This window comes from Hypanus sabinus, chromosome X1 (assembly GCF_030144855.1).
Source record: "Hypanus sabinus isolate sHypSab1 chromosome X1, sHypSab1.hap1, whole genome shotgun sequence".
In the NCBI taxonomy this organism is placed as follows: domain Eukaryota; kingdom Metazoa; phylum Chordata; class Chondrichthyes; order Myliobatiformes; family Dasyatidae; genus Hypanus; species Hypanus sabinus.
Genome location: NC_082738.1, coordinates 26928269 through 26955021, shown reverse-complemented (window position 1 = coordinate 26955021; position 26753 = coordinate 26928269). Strand labels below are relative to the sequence as shown.

The 26753-nt window shown below is 42.0% G+C and overlaps 1 protein-coding gene across 1 annotated transcript in view; it reads right to left on the bottom strand.

Moving 5' to 3' along the window:
* Nucleotides 1-18880: 18880 nt before the first annotated feature.
* Nucleotides 18881-26753, bottom strand: part of LOC132384723 (Golgi reassembly-stacking protein 2-like) — a 60766-nt gene continuing 52893 nt past the window's right edge. The window contains exon 10 of the mRNA XM_059956126.1: nt 18881-26609. Coding sequence (XP_059812109.1) covers nt 26398-26609 — 212 coding nt within the window. The 3' untranslated portion in view covers nt 18881-26397. The remainder of the gene's footprint in view (nt 26610-26753) is intronic.

The window sequence follows — 26753 nt, the reverse complement described above, 5'->3', positions numbered from 1 at the left end:
TCAATGATGTAAAGAAGGCAACATCAGGAGAAAGAAGCAATACTGTTGCTCAGGCTGCCCTTTACATGGCCCATGAGAACAAATATACCAGCTTTACCTTTTTTTAATTGTACTTAAAGATGCTTTCTTCTGAGCTGATGCTCAGTGCAGAGGTAACCTACTGCCACCTCCAGGAGACTGTGTGTAATCTATATTTATTCATTATTGACGGTCATAATATCATGTATCAACTCATTAAGTTGATTTTATTATCATGTGCATCTGTGACAAGGTTGAAACCTGTTCAATTTAGTTATAAATAATTGTTCAAATAATTTATTTTAATGTGAAATGATATTCACATGAATTAAATTATTTGAACAATTATTTAAAGTGACTTCCATAAAGTGACTGATGCATGAACATAGCAGATCTGTTTCATTTGCCATATCCCTTTTTCAGAGGTACTATAGCCGGCTGGCGGAGCAGTGGCATCAGCGCCGGACTTCGGAAGCGAAGGCTCCCAAGTTCGAATCCAAGTTGGGCCACTCCCGAGCACGCTTTCCATCCGTGGCGGGTTGAGCATCGAGCTGGGCACTCGGCCTTGTAAAAAAAAAACAAGGGTCGAGTCAGGAACGTTCATATTGTGACCTGGTTAATCCGAAAGGAGACCAACTCTGATACTATGCGCCAGACAAGAACAGCTGACAGTCTGGTGTGACAATCTATAAAATGAAAGAGGTACTGCACGTCAATATAGAAAGGAACAGGTAAAGTAAAAAACTTGCTTGCAACACCATCACAGGTACGCAGGTATAGACAACACACAGAACATCTAGGATGCATAAATTATACAATACATTGCAATAAAAGACTATAAAACAGGACATTAGTGCAAAGCACACTCAATAGCAAATCTCTGGTAGTGCAAGAGGTGGCCTGTAATGTTCCATTATTGAGGTTGTAACTAGGGTTGTGCAGGTTGGTTCAAGAAACTGATAGTCGTGAACAAAGTAACTGCTCCTGAACCTGCTGGCGGGGACTTCAGGCTTCTGTACGTGCTGCCTGGCAATAGGAGATGTTAAATATTTTAGCAAGTGGAATGCTTCTCTTAGAGTGGTGTGAGGAGTTGCATTTGGTTAGAAGTACAGGGAGATCCCACACTGCCTGAATAATTCTGCCTCCATGGTGAAGGAATCAGGGGACAAAATCAGTATTCCACACATGAAGGAAAGCTGAAATTTTTAAAAAAAGTTTAACTAACATTAACTATATTCTTCTCTCCACAGGTGCTGCATGGCCAGCTGAGTATTCCCAGCATTCTTTGCTTTTATTAAAGGGATTCAGGAGTGTAGGGACACAATGATGCTCATTAACAGACCAAAGCACATGTAACTCAGAATTGAAAAGCAATAACTTAAACATCTGTCTAGAAATTAGATTGCATAGCTCTTCTTCTCTCTTAGATAAATTATTATTACTATTTTCTTGTCACAGAACACAGAGTAGTACAGACAAGTACAGGCCCTTCGGCCCACAATGTTGTGCCAACCCTTAAACCCTGCCTCCCATATATTTCCACAACTTAAATTCCTCCATATACCTGTCTAGTAGTTTCTTAAATTTCACTAGTGTATCTGCCTCCACCACTGACTCAGGCAGTGCATTCCACGCACCAACCACTCTCTGAGTAAAAAACCTTCCTCTAATATCCCCCTTGAACTTTCCACCCCTTACCTTAAAGCCATGTCCTCTTGTACTGAGCAGTGGTGCCCTGGGGAAGAGGCGCTGGCTGTCCACTCTATCTACTCCTCTTAATATCTTGTATACCTCTATCATGTCTCCTCTCATCCTCCTTCTCTCCAAAGAGTAAAACCCTAGCTCCCTTAATCTCTAATCATAAAGCATACTCTCTAAACCAGGCAGCATCCTGTTAAATCTCCTCTGTACCCTTTCCAATGCTTTCACATCCTTCCTATAGTGAGGCGACCAGAACTGTACACAGTACTCCAAGTGTGGCCTAACTAGAGTTTTATAGAGCTGCATCATTACCTCGCGACTTTTAAACTCTACCCCTCAAATTATGAAAGCTAACACCGCATAAGCTTTCTTAACTACCCTATCTACCTGTGAGGCAACTTTCAGGGTTCTGTGGACAAGTACCCCCAGATCCCTCTGCTCCTCCACACTACCAAGTATGCTGCCATTTACTTTGTACTCTGCCTTGGAGTTTGTCCTTCCAAAGTGTACCACCTCACACTTCTCCGGTTGAACTCCATCTGCCACTTCTCAGCCCACTCCTGCATCCTATCAATGTCTCTCTGCAATCTTCGACTATCCTCTACACTATCCACAACACCACCAACCTTTGTGTCATCTGCAAACTTGCCAACCCACCCTTCTACCCCCACATCCAGGTCGTTAGTAAAAATCACGAAAAGTAGGGGTCCCAGAACCACTAGTCACAACCCTCCAATCTGAATGTACTCCTTCCATCATGACCCTCTGCTTTCTGCAGGCAAGCCAATTCTGAATCCACCTGGCCAAACCTCCCTGGATCCCATGCCTTCTGACTTTCTGAATAAGCCTACCGTGTGGAACCTTGTCAAATGTCTTACTAAAATCTATGTAGATCACATCCACTACACTACTCTCATCTGGTCACCTCCTCAAAGAACTCTAACAGGCTTTTTACACATGATCTGCCCTTCACAAAGCCATGCTGACTGTCCCTGATCAGACCATGATTCTCTAAATGCCCATAGATCCTATCTCTAAGAAAATTTTCCAACAGCTTTCCCACCACAGATGTAAGGCTCATTGGTCTATAATTACCCGGACTATCCCTACTACCTTTTTTGAACAAGGGGACAACATTCACCTCCCTCCAGTCCACTGGTACCATTCCCATGGACAAAGAGGACATAAAGATCCTAGCCAAAGGCTCAGCAATCTCTTCCCTCAGCTCGTAGAGCAGCCTGGGGAATATTCCGTCAGGCCCCAGGGACTTATCCATCCTAATGTATTATAACAACTCCAACACTTCCTCTCCCTTAATATTATCATGCTCCAGAACTTCAACCTCACAGGCACATCTTCCCACCTTTATCTCTAATCGGTCCTACCTTCACTCCTGTCATCCTTTTGTTCTTCACATAATTGAAGAATGCCTTGGGGTTTTCCCCCACCCTACTTGCCAAGGCCTTCTCATGCCCCCCTGCTCCCCTCAGCCCCTTCCCAAGCTCTTTTCTTGCTACCCTATATTCCTCAATAGACCCATCTGATCCTTGCTTCCTAAACCTCATGTATGCTGCCTTCTTCCACCTGACTAGATTTTCATGTATGGAGATACATTGAAAATCATTTATGTGCCATCCAGACAAATCATTCCATATATTAGTTGATCAAGGTAGTGAAAAGGAAAACAGATGCAGAAGAGAGTGTTAGAGAGAATGTGCAGTTCAGGAAGGCAAATAAAGTGCAAGAGCTTTTAGTAAGTCCTTTGACAGCATGGGAGGCTAGTTTAGAAGGTTCAGTCACTTGGCATTAAGAATGAAATAATAAATTGGCTTAGTGGGGAAAAAAAACAGAGTCTGGTAGCAGATGATTGCTTCTCTGACTGGAGGTCTGTGACTAGTGGGGTGCCGCAGGGATCGGTGCTGGGTCCATTGTTGTTTGTCTTCTATTTCAATGATCTGGATGATAATGTGGTTAACTGGATCAGCAGATTTGTGGATGAAACCAAGATTGGGGGTAGAGTGGACAGCAAGGAAGATTATCAAAGCTTGCAGCAAGATCTGGTCCAGCTGGAAAAATGAGCTGAAAAATGGCAGATGGAATTTAATGCACGTTGAGCACAAACTAGGGTAGGACTTACACAGTGAACAATTGCGCACTGAAGAGTGTGGTAAACAAAGTGATCTGGTTCGTGATTCATTGAAAGTAGATAGGATTTTTGACACATTGGCCTTCATTGGATACTGGCGTTGGGATGTTACGTTGAAGTTATATATAATGTTGGTGAGGCCTAATTTGGAGTATTGTGTGCAGTTTTAGTCATCTACCTACAGGAAAGTATCAATGAGATTGAGGAAGTACAGAGATGAGTTACAAGGATGTTGCCAGGACTTGAGGATCTGAGTTGTAGGAAAAGGGTTTTATTCCCTGGATTGTCAGAGAATGAGTGGAGATTTGATGGAGGTATACAAAATTATGAGAGGTATAGATAGGGTAATTGCGAGTAGACATTTTCTGTTGAGCAACACACACAAAATGCTGGAGGAACTCATCAGGCCAGGAAGCATCTATAGAGAAGAGTACAGTTGACGTTTCAGGCTGAAACCCTTCAGCAGGACTGGAGAAAAAAGATAAGAAATCAGAATAAGAAGGTGGGTGGGGTGAGGGGAGGAAGGTGATAGGTGAAACCAGGAGAGAGGGAGGGGTGAAGTAAAGAGCTGGGAAGTTGATTGGCAAAAGAGACAACGGGCTGGAGAAGGGGGAATCTGATAGGAGAGGACAGAAGCCCATGGAAGAAAGAAAAGGGGGAGGAGAACCAGAGGGAGGTGATGGGCAGGCAAAGAGAGAAGGTGAGAGAGGGAGATGGGAATGGGGAATGGTGAAGGGGGCACCATTACTGGAAGTTCGAGAGATCAATGTTCATGTCATCAGGTTAGAGGCTACCCAGACGGAATATAAGGCGTCACTTCTCCAACCTGAGTGTGGGTTCATTGCAGCAGTAGAGGAGGCCATGGACTGACATGGTCGGAATGGGAATGGGAAGTGGAATTAAAATGGGTGGCCACTGGGAGATCCCACTTTTTCTGGCTGATGTAGGTACTCGGCAAAGTGGTCTCCCAATCTATGTTAGGTCTCACCAATATACAGGAGGCCTTACTGGGAGCACCAGACACAGTAGATGACCCCAACAGATTAGATTAATCCCACTAGATTAACTACTTCAAATTTGGTCTGTTGCCAGGGACAAGAAAGTGTGACTGTGAGTGAGGCAGGTAGGAGGATCCATGAGGTAGTAATGGAGGAACCTCAGCCCTTGAGCTTGCTCAACAGTCTCAGATAGGTGCCCCCTGTGAGGATGAGAGTGGGGGCTGAAGGAAGGATGAGCAACTGAACCGTGGAACCATGGTTCAAGAAGCTATTCAAGAGGGAGTTATTCAACAAGATAAGAGTCTTATACCAGGTGAAGGACATCCCTTTAGGGAAGATGCCAACTTGAAAGGCCTAGATAGAGCGGAAGTGGAGAGGATGTTTCCAACAGTTGATGAGTCTAGGACCAGAGAGCACAGCCTCAGAATATAAGGACATCTCTTTAGAACAGAGGCGAGGAGTGATTTCTTCAGCAAAAGGATAGTGAATTTGTGGAATTCATTATCGCAGATGGCTGTGGAGATCAAGTCATAAAGCAGAAATTGATGGTTTCTTGATCAAAGGTTATGGGGAGAAGTCAGGAGGATGGGGTTGAGAAGGAAAATAAATCAGCCATGATGGAATGGTGGAGTAGACTTGATGGGCTGAATGGTGCACCTACGTCTGGTGGTCTTCTGGTCTAAATATGTCTAACGATCCAGCTTCCAGCAGTGGCCAAGGCAAAGGTTGCAGGGGTTCACCACACACCTCAGTTTTAAGTGACCAGCCCCTTACTTTTGTTCATGGGTCTCCCACTAGTGAAAGCATCCCAGTGTTTACCTTGTCAAGCTCTCCAGGATCCTGTATGTTCGAATAAGGTCACCTCCCATTCTTCCGAGCTTCAAGGGATACAGACCCAAGTAATAGACAATAGACAATAGGTGCAGAAGTAGACCATTCGGCCCCTCGAGTCTGCACCGCCATGGCTGATCATTCACTATCAATACCCAGTCCCTGCCTTGTCCCCATATCCCTTGATTCCCCTATCCATCAGATATCTATCCAGCTCCTTCTTGAAAGCATCCAGAGAATTGGCCTCCATCATCTTCCGAGGCAGTGCATTCCACACTTCCACAACTCTCTGGGAGAAGAAGTTTTTCCTCAACTCTGTTTTAAATAACTGACCTCTTATTCTCAATCCATGCCCTCTGGTACTGGACTCTCCCAACATCTGGAACATATTTCCTGCCTCAATCCTATCAAATCCTTTAATTATCTTAAACGTTTCAATCAGATCCCCTCTCAATCTCCTCAGTTCCAGTGTGTACAAGCCCAATCTCTCCAATCTCTCTGCGTAAGACAGCCCTGTCATCCCAGGAATCAACCTAGTGAATCTACGCTGCACTTCCTCAATTGCCAGAATGTCCTTCCTTAAACCTGGAGACCAAAACTGTACACAATATTCCAGGTGTGGTCTCACCAGGGCCCTGTACAAATGCAAAAGAACATCCTTGCTCTTGTACTCAATTCCCCTTGTAATATAGCCTCTCTTAGTGCGACAGGGCCCGGGTGAGCGTTGCAGAACAGAGGGGCTTCGGAGTACAGTTACGTGGTCCCATGAAAGTGATGTCACGGGCGCTGAAGCAGAATGGCTTTCAGGACGTTGACTACAGCGATTGGGAGATTGTGGTGTGGTTGTACAGGATGTTGGTGAGGATGCACTTGGAGTATCATGTTTGATTTTGTTTGCTCTGCTATAGGAAAGATGTTATTAAACTGGAAGGAATGTAGAAAAGCTTTACAAGGATATTGCCAGGACTCAAGGGACTGCGTTATAGGGAGAAGTTGGACAGGTTAGGACTTCATTCCCCATAGTGTCGGTGACTGAGAGGTGATCTTACAGAGGTGTACAATATCAAGAGGGGCATAGATAGGGTGAATGCACTCAGTCCTTTCCTCAGATCTGGGGTATCAAGGACTAAGTGGCATAGGATTAGGATGGGGGGGGGAGCTTTTTCTTACACAAAGGGTGGTATCTATGTGGAATCCGCCACCAGAGGAGGAGCTTGAAGCAGACACAATAACAACATTTAAAACACTTGGACAGGTTCATGGATTGGAAAGATTTAGAAGGCTATGGGTCAAAAACAGACAAGTGGCACGAGATTGGATGGGACAACTTTGCTGTCATGGACCAGTTGGGCTGAAGGGCCTGTTTCTGTGCTGTATGACTCAAATGTTTCTGTGCAGGAATGAGTCAAATGAATCTGCCTCCAACGTTATTATAAACACAAGAGATTCGGATCCTTTCCATAGATGCTGGCTGGCCTGCGGAGTTCCTCCAGTATTTTGTGTCCAATGATATTACATCATTTAAAGTAAGGAGACCAAAATCATACATCATATTCCTGTAGTTTTGTGTGGTCTTTATTATATTTTGCAACTCCAGAAACTAATGAAAAGAAAACACAGGAGCTGGGAAACGTGTGTACTTAATTTTTCTTTAGTCTGGCGCTCATATTTAATGCAGTGGCATAATGACGTATGTCATTCATGCACTTCTTACCTATAACCCATAATGAATAATGTAAACAGAAAAGAATGCTTAATCAAACAATAAATTTACAATATTGCACAAATATTACTGAATATTAAATATACTACACTCCTCCCTTCTTAGAGATATATATATATATACACTCACATACACACACACACACATACAGGTATATATATATATATATATACACACACACACACATACATACATACATACATACATACACATGCACACAAATAGATACACGTACACACACAGTATGCTATATGTAATACAACTACTATATAGACATACAAAGCATAGGTAACATTCAAGATTTAATCGCTGTGGAGGATTGCTTTCTTTGGTAGGATAGCATCTTTCCTGATGGGGTGGGGGGTGTTACTTCGCCAGGAACGAGATACTTGTGGCTGTGTTACAATCTCAGGTTCCGTGGCCTCATCCCTGGTGGTTGTGGGAGTTGACTCTGGGTCTGCAGGAAGTGATTCTGACAGCTCTGGACACATTTCTTCTCTAACAATTGACTCTGCTCTCCTCAGCTGATTGACGTGTCGCCTCCAGATGACATCGGACGCGATCGCCGCTGTGTGGGAGAGCGGACCAGTTCTGTCCTTAATCTTCCCGAGTACCCACTCTTGATCACCTCTGTAGTTCCTCACAGGACTGTTTGTCCAGGAGTGAAACATCAAACCCCCTTGTCTGAGAAGCCCTCAATTTGTCTTGCACACTCCTTCTGAGATTGGGTTTGAGAAGATGTAAGCATGAGCACAAGAGATGACTCAGGAATAGCATGGCTGACGAGTTATTGGTTGTGGAGTGTGCTGCATTGCGATATACAAGGAGGAATTTGGCAATTCTGATTCAGTGTCAGTGTGGTGTGTTCTGCTGACGTTGCTCACAGTGTGTTCTTTAGACTCTGGACAAACCTTTCCACCAAGCCAGTTGTAGCTGGGTGATATGATGTAGCTGTAATATGTCTTATTCCATTCATTTCCAGGAATGACTGAAACTGTTCCACAACAAACTGTGGTCCATTCTCACTGACTGTGTTCTGGAATGTCAGTCATTGAGAAGAGGCTTCTCAACACAACAACAGTGTGTGAGGTTGTAGTGGAGGCTGTTGGGAACACTTCTGGCCACTTTGGTAGCTCCATCCGCTATTACTAAGAAATTTTTTGCCCATGTATGGTCCAAAAAATCCACAGCAATCCTCTACCAGAGTTATACAGGCCATTCCCAAGGATGGAATGGCACTGCTCTTGGCATCTTCTGGACATGTTGGCATCCTGGACAGTACATGGCAAGCTGCTCAATCTGCTGATCCATCCCAGGCCACCAGAAAAACTTTAGCCAACACATTCATTTTAAGCATACCTAAATAATCAACATGCTTGGATGATATAACTCTCAATTCCGCCCCCCCCCCCATAAGGCAACCCCTGTCAAGGGCAAGCTCATGGTACTGGTAAAAATGGAAAACTGGAATTTCTTCTGCACATTCCAGGCATTTTGGGTTTCCATGTAGACATCTGACAGTGTGGGGTCTTTTCTGTTATCCCTTTGGATCATCTGTGCTGTAATAGGGAGTATTTCAAATTGCATTAGAGAGAATACGTCAAGGATGCAAAGGCTATGGGACATTCACTGCCATTGATTATAACATGTGACATGACTGCACCAATACCATAAGGTGAAGTATCACAGGCGAGCTTCACTGGACAATGTGGATCATAATGTGTGGGTACTCTGTGTCTAACATTATTATTTCCTTTGTCTTTCGGAAAACCACCTCATACTGCTTTGTCCATTGTCATTTCTTCCCGAACTGTAGTAACAATTTCAAGGGGCAGAGCACGCTAGGAGGTTCGACAGGAACCTGTTATAGTAATTGAAGGATCTTAAAAAGGACCGCAAATGTGACACAACTTTGGTCTTGGAGCATCCACCACTGCTTGATTTTTCTCAACACACTTGTGTAAATCTTGTGTGTCAATGGTGTGACCACAGTAAGTGATGCCTGGTTTAAAGAATTCACACTTGTTGCACTGTGGTCTGAGCCCATAATCTTCTAATCTTTTTAATACTGTCTTGAGATTCTGGAGATGCTCCTTGTCATCCTCACCAGTAAGAATGATGTCATCCAGGTAACACCGAGTGCTTGGGCAGCCTTGCAGCACCTGGTCCATAGCTTTCTGCAGGTGCAGATGTTACTCCAAAAATAAGTTTATTATAGTGAAAAAGCCCCTTGTGAGTGTATATGTTGAGAAACCCATAGACTCTTCTTCTATCTCCATCTGTAGGTAGGCCTCAGCTAATTGCTTCCCTCCAAAAAGGTTTGCAAAGATATCCTCTATCCTGGGCAGAGGGCATTGATCTACTTTCAGTACTGGGTTGATTATGACCTTCAAGTCATGGCAGATCCTGATAGACCCATTCTTCTTGGCTACTGGGACCATTGGTATTGCCCATGGGCTCCACTCAACATTGGAAGGAACTCCTTCAGACTCTATGCAATCTAGCTCGCTGGCTACTTTATCGTGGATGGTATAAGGAGCTGGATGGGCTTTGCAAAACTTGGGAGTGGCATTTTCACAGCACTAAAGAACACTTGCAGCAGAGAAAGAGGTTATTTAGTCCCACAAATCTGTACCGGCTCTATAAGACTATAAGACATGAGTAGAATTAGGCCCATCGAGTCTGCTCTGCCATTCGATCACGGCTGATATATCATCCCTCTCAATCCCATTCTCCTGCCTTCTCCCTGTAACCTTTGTCATCCTGACTAATCAAGAACCTATCAACCTTCACTTAAAAATTCTCAATTACATGGCCTCCACAGCTATCCGTGGCAACAAATTCCACTGATTCACCACCGCCTGGCTAAAGAAATTCCTTCTCATCTCTCTTCTAAATGGACGTCTCTCTATTCTGAGGCTGTGCCTCCTGGTTTTAGGCTCACCCACTATTGGAAGCATCCTCTCCACATCCAATCTATCTAGGTTTTTCAATATTCCATGGGTTCAATGAGATCCCCCCCCCATTCTTCTAAACCTCAGTAGGTACAGCCCCAGAGCCATCAAATGCTCCTCATTTAGTAAGTTAACCCTTTCATTCCCAGAATAATTCTTATGAACATCTTCTGGACACTCTCCAATAATAGTGTATCCTTTCTTAGATAAGGAGCATAAAACTGCTCACAATATGCTCCAAGTGCAGTCTGACAAATGCCTTATAAAGCCTGGCTCTATATTCTAGTCCTCCCAAAATGAATGCAATTGTCTTCCTTAACCACTTACTCAACCTGCAAGTTAACCTTTAGGGAATCCTGCATAAGAACTCTCAAGTCCTTTTGCATCTCTGATTTTTGAATTTTCGCCCCATTTAGAAAGTAGTCTACACCTTTATTCCTTCTACCAAAAAGCATGCCCGTGCACTTCCCTACACTTTATTCTATCCGCCACCTCTTAGCCTGTTCTCCCTATCTGTTTAGGTCCTTTCTGCAGACTCCCTGCTTCCTCAACGCTACCTGCCTCTCCACCTATTTTCGTGTCATCTGTAAACTTGGCCGCAAAGCCATCAATTGCGTCATCCAAATCATTGACATATAATGAGAAAAGAAGTGATCCCAATACTGACCCTTGCAGAATACCACAGGATGAGAGTAATTAAAGGAGTCCCCTTCCCTCACCCTCTCTCCAGAGTTCTGCAAATTACTTCCTGTCAGACTACTGGGACTTTATTCTCCAGAACATGTGAGACTGACTTGAGGTTATGGAGGGAGATAGGGTGAATGCTCTCAGTCTTTGCCCCATGGTTAGGGAATCAAAAACTAGAGTGCACAGGTTTAAGGTGAGATGGGGGAGATTTAACAGGACTCTGAGAACCAGCTTTTTCACTCACCCATATGGTCAGTATACAGAATGAGCTGCCAGAGGAAGTGGCTGAGGCAGGTACATTAACCACACTTAAAAGGTACATGGATAGGAAAGGCTTAGAGTAATATGGGCTGAAACCAAGAAAATGGGACTAGCTTAGAAAGGGACATTTGGACTGAAGGGCCTGTTTCCATGTTGTGTTACTTTGTGACTAATGCTGGTGAAACACTGCAGCAACTGGGGCTCTTGCTCTAGCCATTTAGAATTCATGTCGACAATTTGCCCAGGGCATCCAAATGTAACATTTAAGTTTAATGATGGCACAAAACTAAGTGGGAATGTGCATTGTGGTGAGGGTGTGAAGAGGTTCTAAGAGGATGTGGACAAACTGAGTGAGGAAACAAGGCAGGTGGAACACAATATGGAAAAATGTGAGGTTATTAACTGGTTTAAAAAATCAAATGCTGACAATTTATTAAATGGTGAGAGATTGGGATGTGTTGATGTACAAAAGAACCTGGGTGTGCTTCCACAGCTAGCATGCAAAACACTGGCAAATGTCACATTGGCCTAGACTGTACAAGGATCTGATTATAGGGTAAGACTAAAGCTATCTTGCCACAATTACATAGGCTCTTCATGAGATCACAACTGATGTATCATTTACAATTTTGGCATTCTTACCTCCAAAACTATATTTGCTGGAGTGCAGATATGCCAAAGGTTCACCAGGCTGATTTCTATAATGGTGGGTTTCTTGTATAAGGAAAATTGAGTAGATAAAACCCCTCAGAATGAAATATGACTTCATCTGCACATACCAAACACTTGGAGAGCTTGACAAGGTAAATGAAGGGAAGATGTTGAAAACATTTTCCTTGACTGAGGCATCTAGAACTAGGGATCAATGTCAGAAAGTGAAGGCACTGGTCACGTAAGACTGAGTTCTTGAGACTTTTCACTCCGAGGGCAGTGAATCTTTGGAATTTTCTATCTTAGAGGGCTGTAGAAGTCAGTCAATGGCTTAATTCAAAACTGAAGTCAATAGAATTCTGGATATTGAAGGAATCCCATGAGGAGGGGATAGTGAAGGGGAAATATGTCTGAGGTAGGTCACCATGCTCCAATTTTGTAATTTATATTGAGTCATGAGATTCTGTTGAAGTTTTTAATTCCAACAAACACTCCAATGTTCACCTAATGATACAGTGAACCAGCATCATCGACATTGACTCTCTGCACACCACCCAATGATGATACTCAGAAGGAGGTACAGAAACTGAAGTCCCACACCGCCAGGTTTAAGAACAGCTACTTCCTTCTACCATTCAGTTCTTGAAGCAGATGGTATAACCTTAATCACTACAGTTTAACAATACTATGACTATTTTGATCACTTTGCACTGAAATTGATTTTTGTTCTAATTGTATACTTAAAATGGTGTATGATTTATGTCTAACTTTTTGCTTTTATGAATGTTTCTTATGAGTGTGTGACATGCTGCAAGTAAGCTTTTCATTCCACCTGTATTTACACATGCATACTTTATATATGACAATAAACTTGACTTCTGACTTCAATACTCCTGCCTGGGATAGGAATTACCTGTTGGTCAACCAATTCTTTGCTAGAGAGAGTACAGGGAATGAGGCTGACTGTGTCCAGCACAGCAGGGAGGAGGTGTAATACCTTCTAGTCAAGCTTTGTTCTCAACCTTTAGCGTCTTCTTGCAGCTCTTTTTCCAGAATGCACAGCCAAAGCTTTTCAGAACACAATATATACAGGGGGGAGTGGGGGGGAAATTCCCAAGAGTTGAAACTTCTGGAAATCAGAAGTCCCACTCTGCATCACCATAACCACATTACAGGAATGGGAGCTGTGTTAACTCACGGCCATTGTGTGTCATGGAACAATGGGAGGTAATTGCTCAGCTTTTAAAAGTACTTCTCAACAGACAGCTTGCCTCCTTCCTAAGCAGTTGGCATGTGTATTCTGGTCTTGACTGAAAGATCAATGCTACCACTTAAGATCATACACTTTTATATGTATTCCAAGCAATCCCTCTTTGTTGTTCCTAAACTGTTTTTTGATAGAATAGACTCTAAAATTCTATCTTACATTTGGAATAATAAAAAATCCTAGATTGAGTAAACCTTTATTGCAGAAATTAAAAAGTACTGTATGGTGGTATGGCTTTGCCAAACTTTAGAACGTATTACTGGGAAATTAATATTTGATATATTTCTTTTTGGATTCATTAATCAGACATACATGACTGTCCTTTATGGGTGGATTTGGAGAAAACTCGGTGAAGGGGTATTCTTTTGGCATCTCTACTGAGAGCTCCTCTTCCTTTTTTGCTTTCTAAGATTGGTAGTCAAGACCTCAATCCTATTATTAAACATATATTAAGAATTTGGTTTCAGTTTCGTAGAGTTTTTGAGTTTAATAACTTTGTTCTTTCTAGTAAAATCCATATTAATTTTTTTAACCCATCAATTTCCAATCAGACCATGCTAATTTGGAAAACCAAATGAATAACAACTTTTTTAGACTTGTTTATGGGGGATTGTTTAATGTCTTTCACTCAGTTAGTGGACAAATATGACTCATCTAATGCACACTTTTTTAGATATTTACAAATTAGGAATTTTCTACATAGTCTACTTCCAGATTTTCCCTCAGCTTATTCACCCAGTATAATAGATAATCTTTTTCAGGTTAAACCATTTCAAAAAGGACTGACAGATATAATTTATAAATGGTTATTGAATTTGCAAATGTTATCTAACAATAAAATTAAAGCTGCGTGAGAATTGGAATTTCGAGAGTCACTTTCAGATAATCAATGGGATAAAATTTTTCATTTAGTAAATACTTCATCTATTTGTGCCCACTATTCCTTGATACAGTTCAAGGTAGTACATCAGGCACATATGTCAAAGGATAAATTAGCCCGCATCTTTTCCAATATTAACCCTATTTGCGACAGATGTAATATTGAGGTGGCTACTTTAACACATGTTTTGGTCTTGTATCAAGATAGATAATTTTTGAAAAGAGGTCTTTAAAACTTTATCAAACGTCCTCAATTTGGACCTACAACCAAATTTACTTACAGTAATTTTTGGGATCACTCCACTGGAAGCAGGGTATATTCCTGTTTCCGCTCAACAGATGATAGCTTTTACAACTGTATTGGCTGAGAGCCATTTTGCTTAAATGGAAGGATTCTAATCCACCTACTGTTTTTTATTGGCTTACTTCCATTATGTCCTGTCTAAGTTTAGAGAAAATAAGAAGTCAGACATTTGATACATCCTTTAAATTTGAAGAAACCTGGCAACCTTTTACTCAATATTTTCATATGGTTTGATTTATTGTTCTTCCAGTAACTTTCTCAAAACTTTGGATTTGATCAGAAAGTTTCTCTTTTTTCTTGCTTTTGCTCTTAGTATGGGCTACCCAGTCCCTTTTTGTTTTCTTTTTCTTTTTTTTGTTTAGTGGGTTTTTCTATGTATATAAACATTATAAAAATTCTTTATCTTTTTTTCTTCTTTTCATGGAATGATAAGAGAATCGATTCTTATTTTTTATTATATATTGTTAGATTAATACTATGTAAGATCTTGATGTTTATTTTACTTTTTATATGAATTGTCATCGATATAGATATTTGAGATAATTCTCATTTATTCATATGTACTTTTTTAATTAATAAAAAGATTGATAAAGAAAGTAAGATCATACACTTAATAGAGAGCTAGAAGAAAACATTAGACATAATCTTATCAGGCACACAGAGATTTAACTGGTAAATGGTACTATGATTCAGTGCCCTTCCCCCACCATCAATGAGGGGTGATCGTATAGAGGTGTATGAAAATCATGAGGGTACATATGGAGTAAATGCACAATCTTCTTTTACCCCAGGATTGGGGAATCAAGAACTAGAAGGCATAAGTTTAAGGTGAGAGAGGAAACATTTAATAGAAACTCAAGGGGCAACTTTAATCAACCAGAGAGTGATCAATATATGGAAAGAGCTGCCAGAGGAAGAGGTAAAGGCAGGTACTTTAACAACATTTAAGATACTTGGATGGGTATATACTGTAGATAAGGTTTTGAGGGATTTAGGCCAAACACAAGCTAGTGGGCTTAGCTTAGATGGGGCATCTTGGTCAGCACAGAAGAGCTATCCCCCAGGACTTTCTTCCTTCTACAGGAGTGTTTATTGGTGCTCCGGAGTTTCTTTCACCATTGCTGGGCCACCTTCAGAGCACGTCCTGCAGATTATTGAGTGCTGTCTGAGATAGCCACTGTGAGGCAGAAGGGTCTGTCTTCTCCCTGCCTGAGGAGCATCATGGACCAGAGGAACATTGTTTCATTTGGTTGTATATATGTACATAGATAATAAACTTGAACTTGTTATCACCTCCCCCTTCCCTTCTCACCTGCAATCACCTATCACCTGCTAGCTCTTTATACTGGCTATCTCTCCTCTTTCTTTGCTGTATGACTTTATAACACTAAAGGTGTTTAGAGTCGTACAGCACCAAAACATCAAGATGTTTATCTAACCTATTTGCCCATCTAACGCCCTGCTTAAGATTTTTACTGCTATGCTGTAGGTATTTCATTTTAACAGTTCTGCAAGAGCCGTCTATTCTGCTTTCAGCCTGTTTGGGTTTGAGCTGAGATGAGGGGCTTTGTTGCTCAATTTAGGAATGTGAGGATGGTGGAAAGGGGAGAAGGTTTGAGAACGATGGGCAGAGTTTTTGTGAGTGACACTGGTCTTTTTGGCGGGATCTGGGAGAAGATGCTGTCCCTGTTGCACAAGGTGCATAATGCAGATAAATGGCTTCAAGGAGGAAGAACCAATATTCTTGTGGGAGACTCATTTGTTCAAAGTGAATTCCGAGCAACATTCAGAAGGTGCAGTGTGTACATCAAAAGCAATAGCTTCTGGAAGATTTGAGCTCCACCCTGCACAAGTGACCGGCTAGGTATAATGGAACCCTTTTTCATTCCTTAATAACGGATTGCTTAAGTTAACATTCTTAAATATGCTTCTTTATAATTGCATGTAGTGCACGATCTGTTGTTTCTTGCCAAGGGGCAGTAAAATCACACAGCATTCACACAAACCAGGGTTTTGGTGGGCAGAACCAAAGCTGTATACACCCAAGATGTACAAAGCCAGAGAAAGGTGGGTTTCTCACCGTGGAATCTAGTGGCTGTTAGCGAGGGGCTAATGAGCCACATTTCCAGAGACGCCCAGTAAAAAATGGTTTCACCTGTACTTGGCTCATCTCCCCCATAAGCTTTTTCTATCCAGGTATCTTTTAAGTGTTTCTTTAATGTCATCATCGTAAAAAATAAATCATGATACCCACATCTACCACTTTGCATATTCCTACGTCCCTCGGGGAGGAGATGAAAATGGCTCGATATACATCTCGACAACTTGGGTCTGCACCCTAGCATAGACAATCTTTGGGTTCTTTGCTCCATTCCCTCTCCAGTTTAACAAACACACTTTCTCACGTGAAAGGCCTAAAAACCCACACAGCTCTCCCTACTGATGGTGCCTGGCCAGCTGAACATTTCTCGCATTCTGTTTTGACCTTTTAATACCCCACACAGACGCAGGTTTCATCCACCCAGCACAAGAGAAATTTAAACCCACCTCTGCACTAATTTGATTTCACGAAGGTCTTCATCTGAGATTAATACTTAATCTTATGTAAGGAAGGAGAAATCACAAACACTGTTTGCAATTCCTTTCCTCACACGGTATTAAATGGCCTAAAGGTAATTCACTAAATTTGCAGAATGAGAGGAGGCATTGAACATAGAAATCTACTGCACCATACAGGCCTTTCAACCCACCATGTTGTACTGACCATGTAATCTACTCTACTCGAGAGAATGCCTAGAATTTCCCTAGCGCATAGCCTGCTATCGTTTTAAGCTCTGTGTACCTATCTAAGAGGTTCTCAAAAGGTTCTTTTGTATCCACTTACACCACCGCTGCCGGGAGTGCATTCCACACACCCACCACACTATGTGAAAAACTTATCCCTAACATCCCCACAGTACCTATTTCCAAGCACCTTAAAACTATGCCCCCTCGTGTTAGCCATTTCAGCCCTGGGAAAAAGTCTCTGGCTATCCACATGATCAATGCCCCTCATTAATCTTGTGCACCTCTCATCCTCCATCACTCCAAGGAAAAAAGGCCAAGTACACTCAACCTATTCTCATAAGGTATGCCCTTCAATACAGGCAACATCCTTGCAAGACTCCTCTGCACACTCTCCATAGAATCCACATCCTTCCTGTAGTGAGATGATCAGAACTGAACACAGTACTGCAAGTGGAGTCTGACCAAGGTCTTACATAGTTGTAACAATACCTCACAGCTCTTGAATTCAATCCCATGGTTGATGAATGCCAGCACACCATATGCCTTCTTAACACTGTCAACCTGTGCAGCAGCTTTGAGTCCTGTTGACATGAACCCCAAGATCTCTCAGATCCTCCACACTATATCCTTTTATAACAGATAAGGAAAAAATTTCTTTAGCAAGAGAATGATGAATTACCTGCAAACTCTTGCTCCACCCCTTCATTGCCACGGGTGGCTGTGGAGGCTAAGTCATTGGGTATATTTAAGGCAGAGGATGATAAATACTTGACTAGTCAGGGCATGATACAGGGAGAAGGCAGGAAATTGGGGCTGAGTGGGAAAATCTGTACCTAGATCTTTCTGGATAGTTGATCCTGCCATTTAAAGTTATATGAGTCATAGAACACAGTAACAGGCCTTTCAGCCCGTCTAGTCTGTGCAAACTATTAATCTTAGTCCATCAACCTGCACCCAGACTATACCCTCTTATGTACTGATCCAAATTTCTATTAAATGTTGAATTCAAGCCTGCTTTCAAGTCAAGTTCCCCCTTAAACACTTCACCTTTCACCCTTAGCCTATGCCCTCTAGTTGTAGTCCCACCCAAACTCAGGTGAAAAAAGACTGCTTGCATTTACTTTCTTATACTGCCAATTTTGTCCACTTCTATCAAATCTCCCTCCATCTCCTGTGCTCTGGGGAATAAAATCCTAACCTATTCAACCTTTCCTTGTGTTTATTTTCTTAGTTTATTTCTTCAGATATAAATATGAATGTTCAGGAGAGTTGAAATGCTCAAATGATTAGCTAAGAAAGCACATGCACAAGTGAAGCCTACCTAATTCTGTGTATAAAATCAACTTAAATCTCATGAACTTGTTTAACCAAGATCATGATTGGACCAATACTATATTGCAGTGCAAACAGCTTCAGACTGATGGCTATAAATTCAGCTTGCACTCAGTGGAGTTCTCATCTGATCAGAAGGTGGCTTCAAAACTTAGCTGAGGGCTTGATGTCCAAGGTTCCTTCTTGGGCTGGGAATTGCAACCCACATCTAGCTGGAAGATCATACCAATTTCACCAAAACATTATTAGAGATGTAGAACCCTTCAGTAATAGCTTTGTAATTTACAGAATGAAGGGTTGCTTGAAGAAATCCTATACTGCAGAAGACACAGGATATCAATCACTATTTTTATTGATACACTCAAAGCAAATGACTGAACATTTATAACAAAGGGAAATTTCACAGTAAACATTAAACTTTAAGAACATAGTATGACATTAATAAGATGTTAAAAGAACATAAAGCCACTGAACTACAATCTGAGTGCTCCCGAAATAAGTCATTAAAACCCTATACTGTATGCTAGATATTGCAATCAGTAGCTCAGAGCCTAATTGGGAAGAGTCCATAGTAAGCCAGGTTGTTGTCACAATGACACACTGCTGGTCACAAAGAAATAAACAATATGATTGCCAATGATACTAGGCACAAATCACTCACTTTATAGAAATACAAGGGGCTTCATACTATTATATGCCCAGTTTCAAATATAATGATCCTGTATCTGAATAATAATAAAAAATTAAGGATGATCAAAACTTGAACTGCAAGTCATTTTCTGCACTCAAAGAAAACCATTCCAGTTCTACAAGATATTTGGTCAGTTTGCATATACTTCAATCCAGCTAAAGATCTATCTAAACCAGATTCCATTTCAAAAACATATTCCACATGCATGCAAGGTGTATATCCAACTCTGTGAAGGATTTGGAACAACAGGGGGGCAGCTGAAACTATCCTCTGGTGTTATTACTTAACAAGTATAGCAAATCTTCAATAGAAAAGGTTTTAAGATTTACATGCTTACAGGCCCAGTGGGGAAAGGAAGAGGAATAAAATGTTTTGGAAAAAACTGCCAAATCTCTCAATGAGCATTCTATTAATACAAACATGAAAGCCCTCTTCTTTCTGAATGAAGGATTGGCTGCTTGGACAGAGGAGTTAAAATGGTTTCCATCATTTCCCTGTTCCCATGGGCAACCAGCCTTTATTATTATAGTGAAGGACAAAGCAAGGAAGACACCTCGACGTCTGAACAGCATTGGACCAGATCCACTGTGGATACAAGGCAACAACATTACTTTATACTAGTTTACAAACAGGTGGCAGGAGCCCAGAGAAACTCAACTGCTGACTTGCTTTCTTACCATGATATTAATTTTCTGCTTATTTAACAACATCATCAAAAGCAACAGAAAATGCTGGAAACACTCAGCAAATCAGACCACAGCTGTGGGAAGAGAAACCGGGCCAATGTTTCAGGTCAAAGACCCTTCATCAGAACAGATGAGAAAAAAATTTAAGCTACAGAGCAGGTGTGCATCTCTGATAAGGTAAAACTGGGGCTACCATGGGGATAGGATGTAAACAAAGTTATCTGTTCAATGATTGAATTGGAGCAGTTGGAGAGCAAGAACCTTGTTTACAACTTATCCCTGTGGTTTTATTAATCAGGCATCCACCCTTGCTGCAGCATAACAAGTTTATTTTGCCTCTTTCCCAGTTTTGACAAATGCCTTTTGACCTGAAACATCAATTGTTTCTCTCTCCACTGATCCTACTTGACCTGAGTGAGTGTTTTCAGTGTTTTGTCATTTTTATTTTCAGTATTTTAAAAAATACTTTCAGGTTATTAGTGGCATGGCTTTGGCCACATTAAAACCTCACAAAGCCTGTTTCAGTATTAAATGGAAGCACTTGGAAAAGTTTTGAATACTTTAACAGTGGAAGATCCGATTTGAGAATAAGTAGATTGCAGCACTAATCTATTTTGCAGACTTTGCTGAAAGATTAGTGCAAACAGAAAAAGTGAGAAATCCCATGGGTTGACCACAGAAATTTCACCCATCTCTAAACACCTTAATTTAGCATTAATAGAGTGCAATGCTGAACAAATCGTAATCATAATTACAGGTATATGGTCATAAACTAACACAAATGTGTTTACACCATATTTTTACAGTGCATTTGCTGCACGAGAAATGGTTCAATGCATTCTGCAATACTGTCAGTTTTGATTAACTGCTGAATATTGATTAGCATAACTTACCTGGTAGGTTTGAGTTTTTACTAAATTTGGATCAGGCACAAACAGAATGTCAGGATAAAAAGGAAAACTTGTACCGCTAACAAAATCTGCAACTAAATCTACACTTGGTAGATCCAAAGGAACTATTCAACTTGACAAAAAGAAGGTAGAGCAGTTTTGTTTAAAATGCTGCAATTAACTGCTTTGCCTCAAACTTTAATCAACTCTCAGGCCCACACTCCAATAGACGGCTAGAGCAGTCATTAAAATGTCATACAAAATACTTTTTGTGTTTGGAAAAATACAAGAAACTTAACATGCCAAAAAGATAATGTGTGTGCACTGGAAAACATGCATGGGGAGTCACCTTGTGTGAACATCGAGGTTTCAACAATGTGATCTGATATTTACAGGAATGCAATGCCGAGTTTGCGATTAGAGTACAAGAATACAAGACAAAGGAGCAGAATTAGACCCAGTTCTCTGTCATCCCCTGATGCACCATCGATAACTCTCGGAGACGTGAGGCGAGAGATAGGTTTTTATTAGCTGGAAGAGAGCACTATCAGCAGCAAGAGACCATCACACAACATCCTGGAGACTGAGGGGGGAGCAGTGCCTCCAATCACCTTTATACAGGGGTCCGTGAGAGGAGCCACAGGAGCAGTCAGCTGGGGGGGGGGGGGGCGTCCAGACAGATATACGTAGTTCACCACAACCCCAATCTCCTGCTTTCTCCCTGTCTCCCTGTATTAATCAAGAATCTATCAACCTCCGGCTTAAAAATGCCCAATAACTTGGCCTCCACAGCTACCTCTGGCAACGAATTCCACAGATTCACCACTCTCTGGCTAAAGAAATTCCATATCTCCATTCTAAATGGATGTTCCACTATTCTGAAGCTGAATCCTCTGGCCTTGTACTCCCTCACCAAAGGAAACACCTCCAAGTTTACTCTGTCAAGGCCTTTCAGTATTTGTTAGGTTTCAATGAGATCCCCTTCTTCATTCTTCTGAACCTGAGTACAGGCCCAAAGGCATCAAATGTTCCTCATATGATAATCACTGAATCATTCTTGTGAACCTTTTTTGAACCCTCTTCAATGTCAGCACATCCTTAGATAAGGGGCCCAAAACTGCTCACAATACTCCCAGTGAGGCTTCACCAGTGCTTTATAAATTCTCAACAATACATCCTTGTTTTTATATTCTAGCCCTCTTGAAATGAATGCTAACATTGTATTTGCCTTCCTCACCACAGACTCAACCTGCAAATTAATCTTTAGGGAATCTTGCATGAGGATTCCCAAATCCCTTTGCACCTCATATTTTGAATTTTCTCTATTTAGATAATAGACTATGCTTTTATTTCCTTCTACCAAAGTGCATGACTATACACTTTCCAACACTGTATTTCATCTACCTATTCTTTTGCCCATTCTCCAAGTCCTTCTGTAGCCTCTCTACTTCCTCAAAACTACCTGTTCCTCCACCTATCTTTGTATTGTCTGCAAACTTGGCCACACAGCCATCAACTCCATCATCCAAGCAAAACAAAAAAAAAACACTGGAGGAATTGAGCAGGCCAGGCAGCATCTATGGAAAAAAAGTACAGTCGACATTCCAGGCCAAGCCCTTTCAGCAGGACTGGAGAAGAAGAAAAAAAAATGAGTAGATTTAAAAGGCTGGGGTGGGGAGAGAGAAACACAAGGTGATGAGTGAAATTCGGAGGGGATGGCTGAAGTAAGCAGCTGGGAAGTAAACTGGTGAAGGAGATACAGGACCGGAGAAGGTTGAGCCTGATGAGAGGACAGAAGACCGTGGGAAAAAAAGGGAGGGGGAGGAGCACCAGAGGGAGGTGATGGACAAGCAAGGAAATAAGGTGGGGGGGGGGGGGGAGATGAGGAATGGTGAAGGGGTGGGGCATTACCAGAAGTTCGAGAAATCGATGTTCATGCCATCAGGTTGGAGGCTACTCAGATCAAATCATTGACATATAACATAAGCAGTTCCAACACGGCCCACGACGTCGACTCAGGCCCTTTATTCCCACTCTTTTCCTCCTGCTAATCAACCAATGCTAGCATGGATACATGCTAGTACCTTTCCTGTAATATCATGGGCTCTTGTTAAGCAGCCTCATGTGAGGCACCTTCTCAATGAACTTCTGAAAAGTTCAAGTACACAACATCCACTGGTTCTCCTTTATCTATCCTGCTTGTTATTTCTTCAAAGAATTCCAACAGATTTGTCAGGCAAGATTTCCCCTCAAGTAAACCATGTTGACTATAGCCTACTTTATCATGCGTCTCCAATAACCCCCAAATCACATCCTTAACTATTGACTCCAACAGCTTCCCAACCACTGATGTCAGACTAATTGGCCTGTAATTTTCTTTCCTGTCCTCTCCCTTCTTGAAGAGTGGAGATCCATTTGCAAATTTCCCAGTCCTCTGGAACCATTGATTCTTGAAAGATCAATAATGCCTCTACAATCTCTTCAGCCACCCCTTTCAGAACCCTGGGTGTAGACCATCTGGTCCAGGTGACTCATCTACCAGACTTTGTTGTTTCTCAAGCACCTTCTCCCTAATAATGGAAACTTCACTCACTTCTGCCCCAACGCTCTTGAACCTCCAGCATACTGCTGGTGCCTTCTACAGTGAAGACTGAAGCAAAATATTTATGCAGTTTGTCCGCCATTTCCTTGTCCCTTATTACTATCTCCCCAGCATCAATTTCCAGCAGTCCAATATCTACTCTCACCGCTCATTTACTCTTTATATATCTGAAGAAACTTTTGGTATCCTTTAATATTACTGGTTGGCTTGCTTTCATATTCCATCTTTTCCTCCTTTATGACTTTTTTTTTTGAGGTGCCTTCCGTTGTTTTTAAAAGCTTTCCAAATCCTCTAACTTCCCACTAATTTTTGCACTACTATATGCCCTCTCCTTGGCTTTGACTTCTCTTTCTTGTCAGCCACAGTTGTATCATCCTACCTTTAGAATACTTCTACTTTGGGATGCATCTATCCTGCACCTTCTGATTTGCTGCCCTGCTGTCATCCCTGCTAATGTTCTCTCCCAATCAATTTTTGCCAGCTCCTCTCTCATGCCTCCAATTCCCTTTACTCCACTGCAATACCGATACATCTGGCTTTAGCTTCTCCTTCTCAAATTACAGGGTGAATTCTATCATATTGTGATCACTGCCTCCTGAGGGTTCCTTTACCTTAAGGCCTCTAATCAATTCCAGTTCATTGCACAACACCCAATCTATAATAGCTGATCTGCTAGTGGGCTCTACCATGAGTTGCCCTAAAAAGGGCATTCTACAAACTCCCCCTCTTGAGATCCCACACCAATCTGATTTTCCCCAATCTAAATAGACACTGAAATCCCCCATGACTATCATAATACTTCCTCTTTGATGTGCACGTCCTACCTCCTGTTATACTTTGTAAACCACATCTTTGCTACTATTTGAAGGTCTGTATATAACTCCCTTCAGGGTCTTTTTACCCTTGCAGCTCCTTAACTGTACCCACGATGATTCTGCAACTTCCAATCCTATGTCACTTTTTTCTAATGATTTGATTTGATTTTTTACCAACAGAGCCACCCCTCAGCCTACCTGCCTGTCCTTTCAGTACAACATGTATCCTTGGACATTAAACTCCCAGCTACAATCTTCTTTCAGCCATGACTCAGTGATGTGACCCATATCATACATGCCAATCTGTAATTGGCTACAAGTTCATCTACTTTATTTTGTATATTGTGTATTCAAATACAACACCCTCAGTCCTGCATTCACCCTTTTCAATTTTGTCCTTCTTTTACATTACAGCTCATCTCTTTATCTGCAATTTTGCCTCATCATCAGCCTGTCTTTGTTAGCAGACTCACTACACTGTTTATAAACCAACTGCCTCATCCTCAGCCCTATCACTCCAGTCCCCATCCCCTGCCAAATTAAGCCCCCTTGAACAGCTCCAGTAAACTTACCCACAAGAATATAACCCAAAAGACCTTTTGTAACAGGTCTTACCTTCCCTAGAAGGGATACCAATGATCCAGAGATCTGAACCCCTGCCCCCTGCACCAGTTCCTCAGCCATGCATTCATCTACCAAATCATACTATTCTTACCCTCTCTGGCACGTGGCACAGAGCGCAATCCAGAGATTACTATTTTGGAGATCCTTCTTTTCAGCTTTTTACCTAGCTCCCTAAAATCTCTCTTCAGGACCTCCTTACCTTTCCTACCTACATCATTGGTGCTGATGTGTACAAAGGCTTCTGGTTGCTCACCCTCCACCTTTAGAATGTTGTAGACCCCATTCTGAGGCATCACTGACCCTGGCACCTGGAGGGCATCATACCACCTGGTATGCTTCATCATACCCATAGAATCTCACCTATTTTCCTCTGAATATGGAATCTCCTATCACCACTGCAGCAGCTTATATGAAGCAGATTTGGGGCTGGTCCACCGAAACAGAGTGTGCAGTTTGATCAATCAAGTGCTGAGCTGATTTGGAAAGGTTAAAAAGGGGCTGAAACGTGGTTGCGGGGTCCAGGCTGAGAGCATATCGATGCAACAGGGCCCAGGTCTTAGAGCAAGGAACAACCCGAAGTTCGGACGATTTAAAAGCTGGGCCAGATGGATTGAAAAGGCAGAGTGTTGGGATCAGAGGTAAGGGTTGGGCTGGTTCTGCCCAGTGCTCCACAACGTTTACTCTGCAATGTGCTGAACTGGAGCTGTGGCTGTGGGACTACTCAGGGTTTTGTGCCTGTGTGCTCCACAACGTTTACTCTGCAATGTGCTGAACTGGGGCTGTGGCTGTGGGACTACTCAGGGTTTTGTGCCTGTGTGCTCCACAACGTTTACTCTGCAATGTGCTGAACTGGGGCTGTGGCTGTGGGACTACTCAGGGTTTTGTGCCTGTGTGCTCCACAACGTTTACTCTGCAATGTGCTGAACTGAGGCTGTGGCTGTGGCACCGCTCCGGGTTTCGTGTCTGCAGGCTCTACGACATTTACTCCACTCTTTGCTGAACTGATGCTGATGCTGAGGCTGAGGGCCTGCTCTGAGCTTAGTGTCTGTGGGTTTTGCACCATTTACTCCGCTATCGTGCTGAACTGAGGCTGTGGGCCTACTTTGGCTGCTCCAGGCTTCATGTCGGAGGACTCGCTTCTGTTCTAAATGCTATTTGCTTACTTTTATTGTTTGCACTCTCTCCACATTGGGTGTTTGTCAGTTTTTTAAAAAATGGATTCTTTTGGGGTTTCCTTGTTTTGTGGCTGCCTGTAAGGAGATGAATTATGGTTGTATAATGTATACATACTTTAATAAATGTACTTTGAACTTTGATTGTCATGCTGCTAGAGTCAGACTGACAACTACATACACATTGCTAGATTGGAAAGCCTTACTCATTTATTAAAAGTAGGTAGGATTCTATTCAGTTAGAATTGTGGCAGTGCTACTCGTGTTGGGGTAGGCTTCCCTCAGTAGTTTATTAGTGCTTTCTGAACAGATTATATCTTCTGGCAGCTTCATTACAAATGCGGAAGACAACTTTTCATCTCAGCCTTTGGGAAGAGACTATTTCTGAGCTACAGCAGGTGTGGAATCCAAGACTTTACTCCACTGAGAGTGAAAAGGTATTGTCATATTCTCTGATGAAGTTGAATGGCTGGGGCAAACTGGTGGTGCTGTAGAGAAAGCTGGAAGCACAGGAGCTGTGCCAAGATTTGCAGGAGGAAGATTGGATGAAACCAGATGTGGTACTGGACTGGCAGCTGACAAGGATGAATCTGGAACAAAAAGCAACCAATTTAAAAAAAAGACACCAGAATCAAGGCTACAGAGGATGCACATCTAACACAAAACAGTAGGAAGTACAGTCAGGTCCACACCTTGCACAAGTCCAAAACTATCCTACTATTATAGCATCTTCA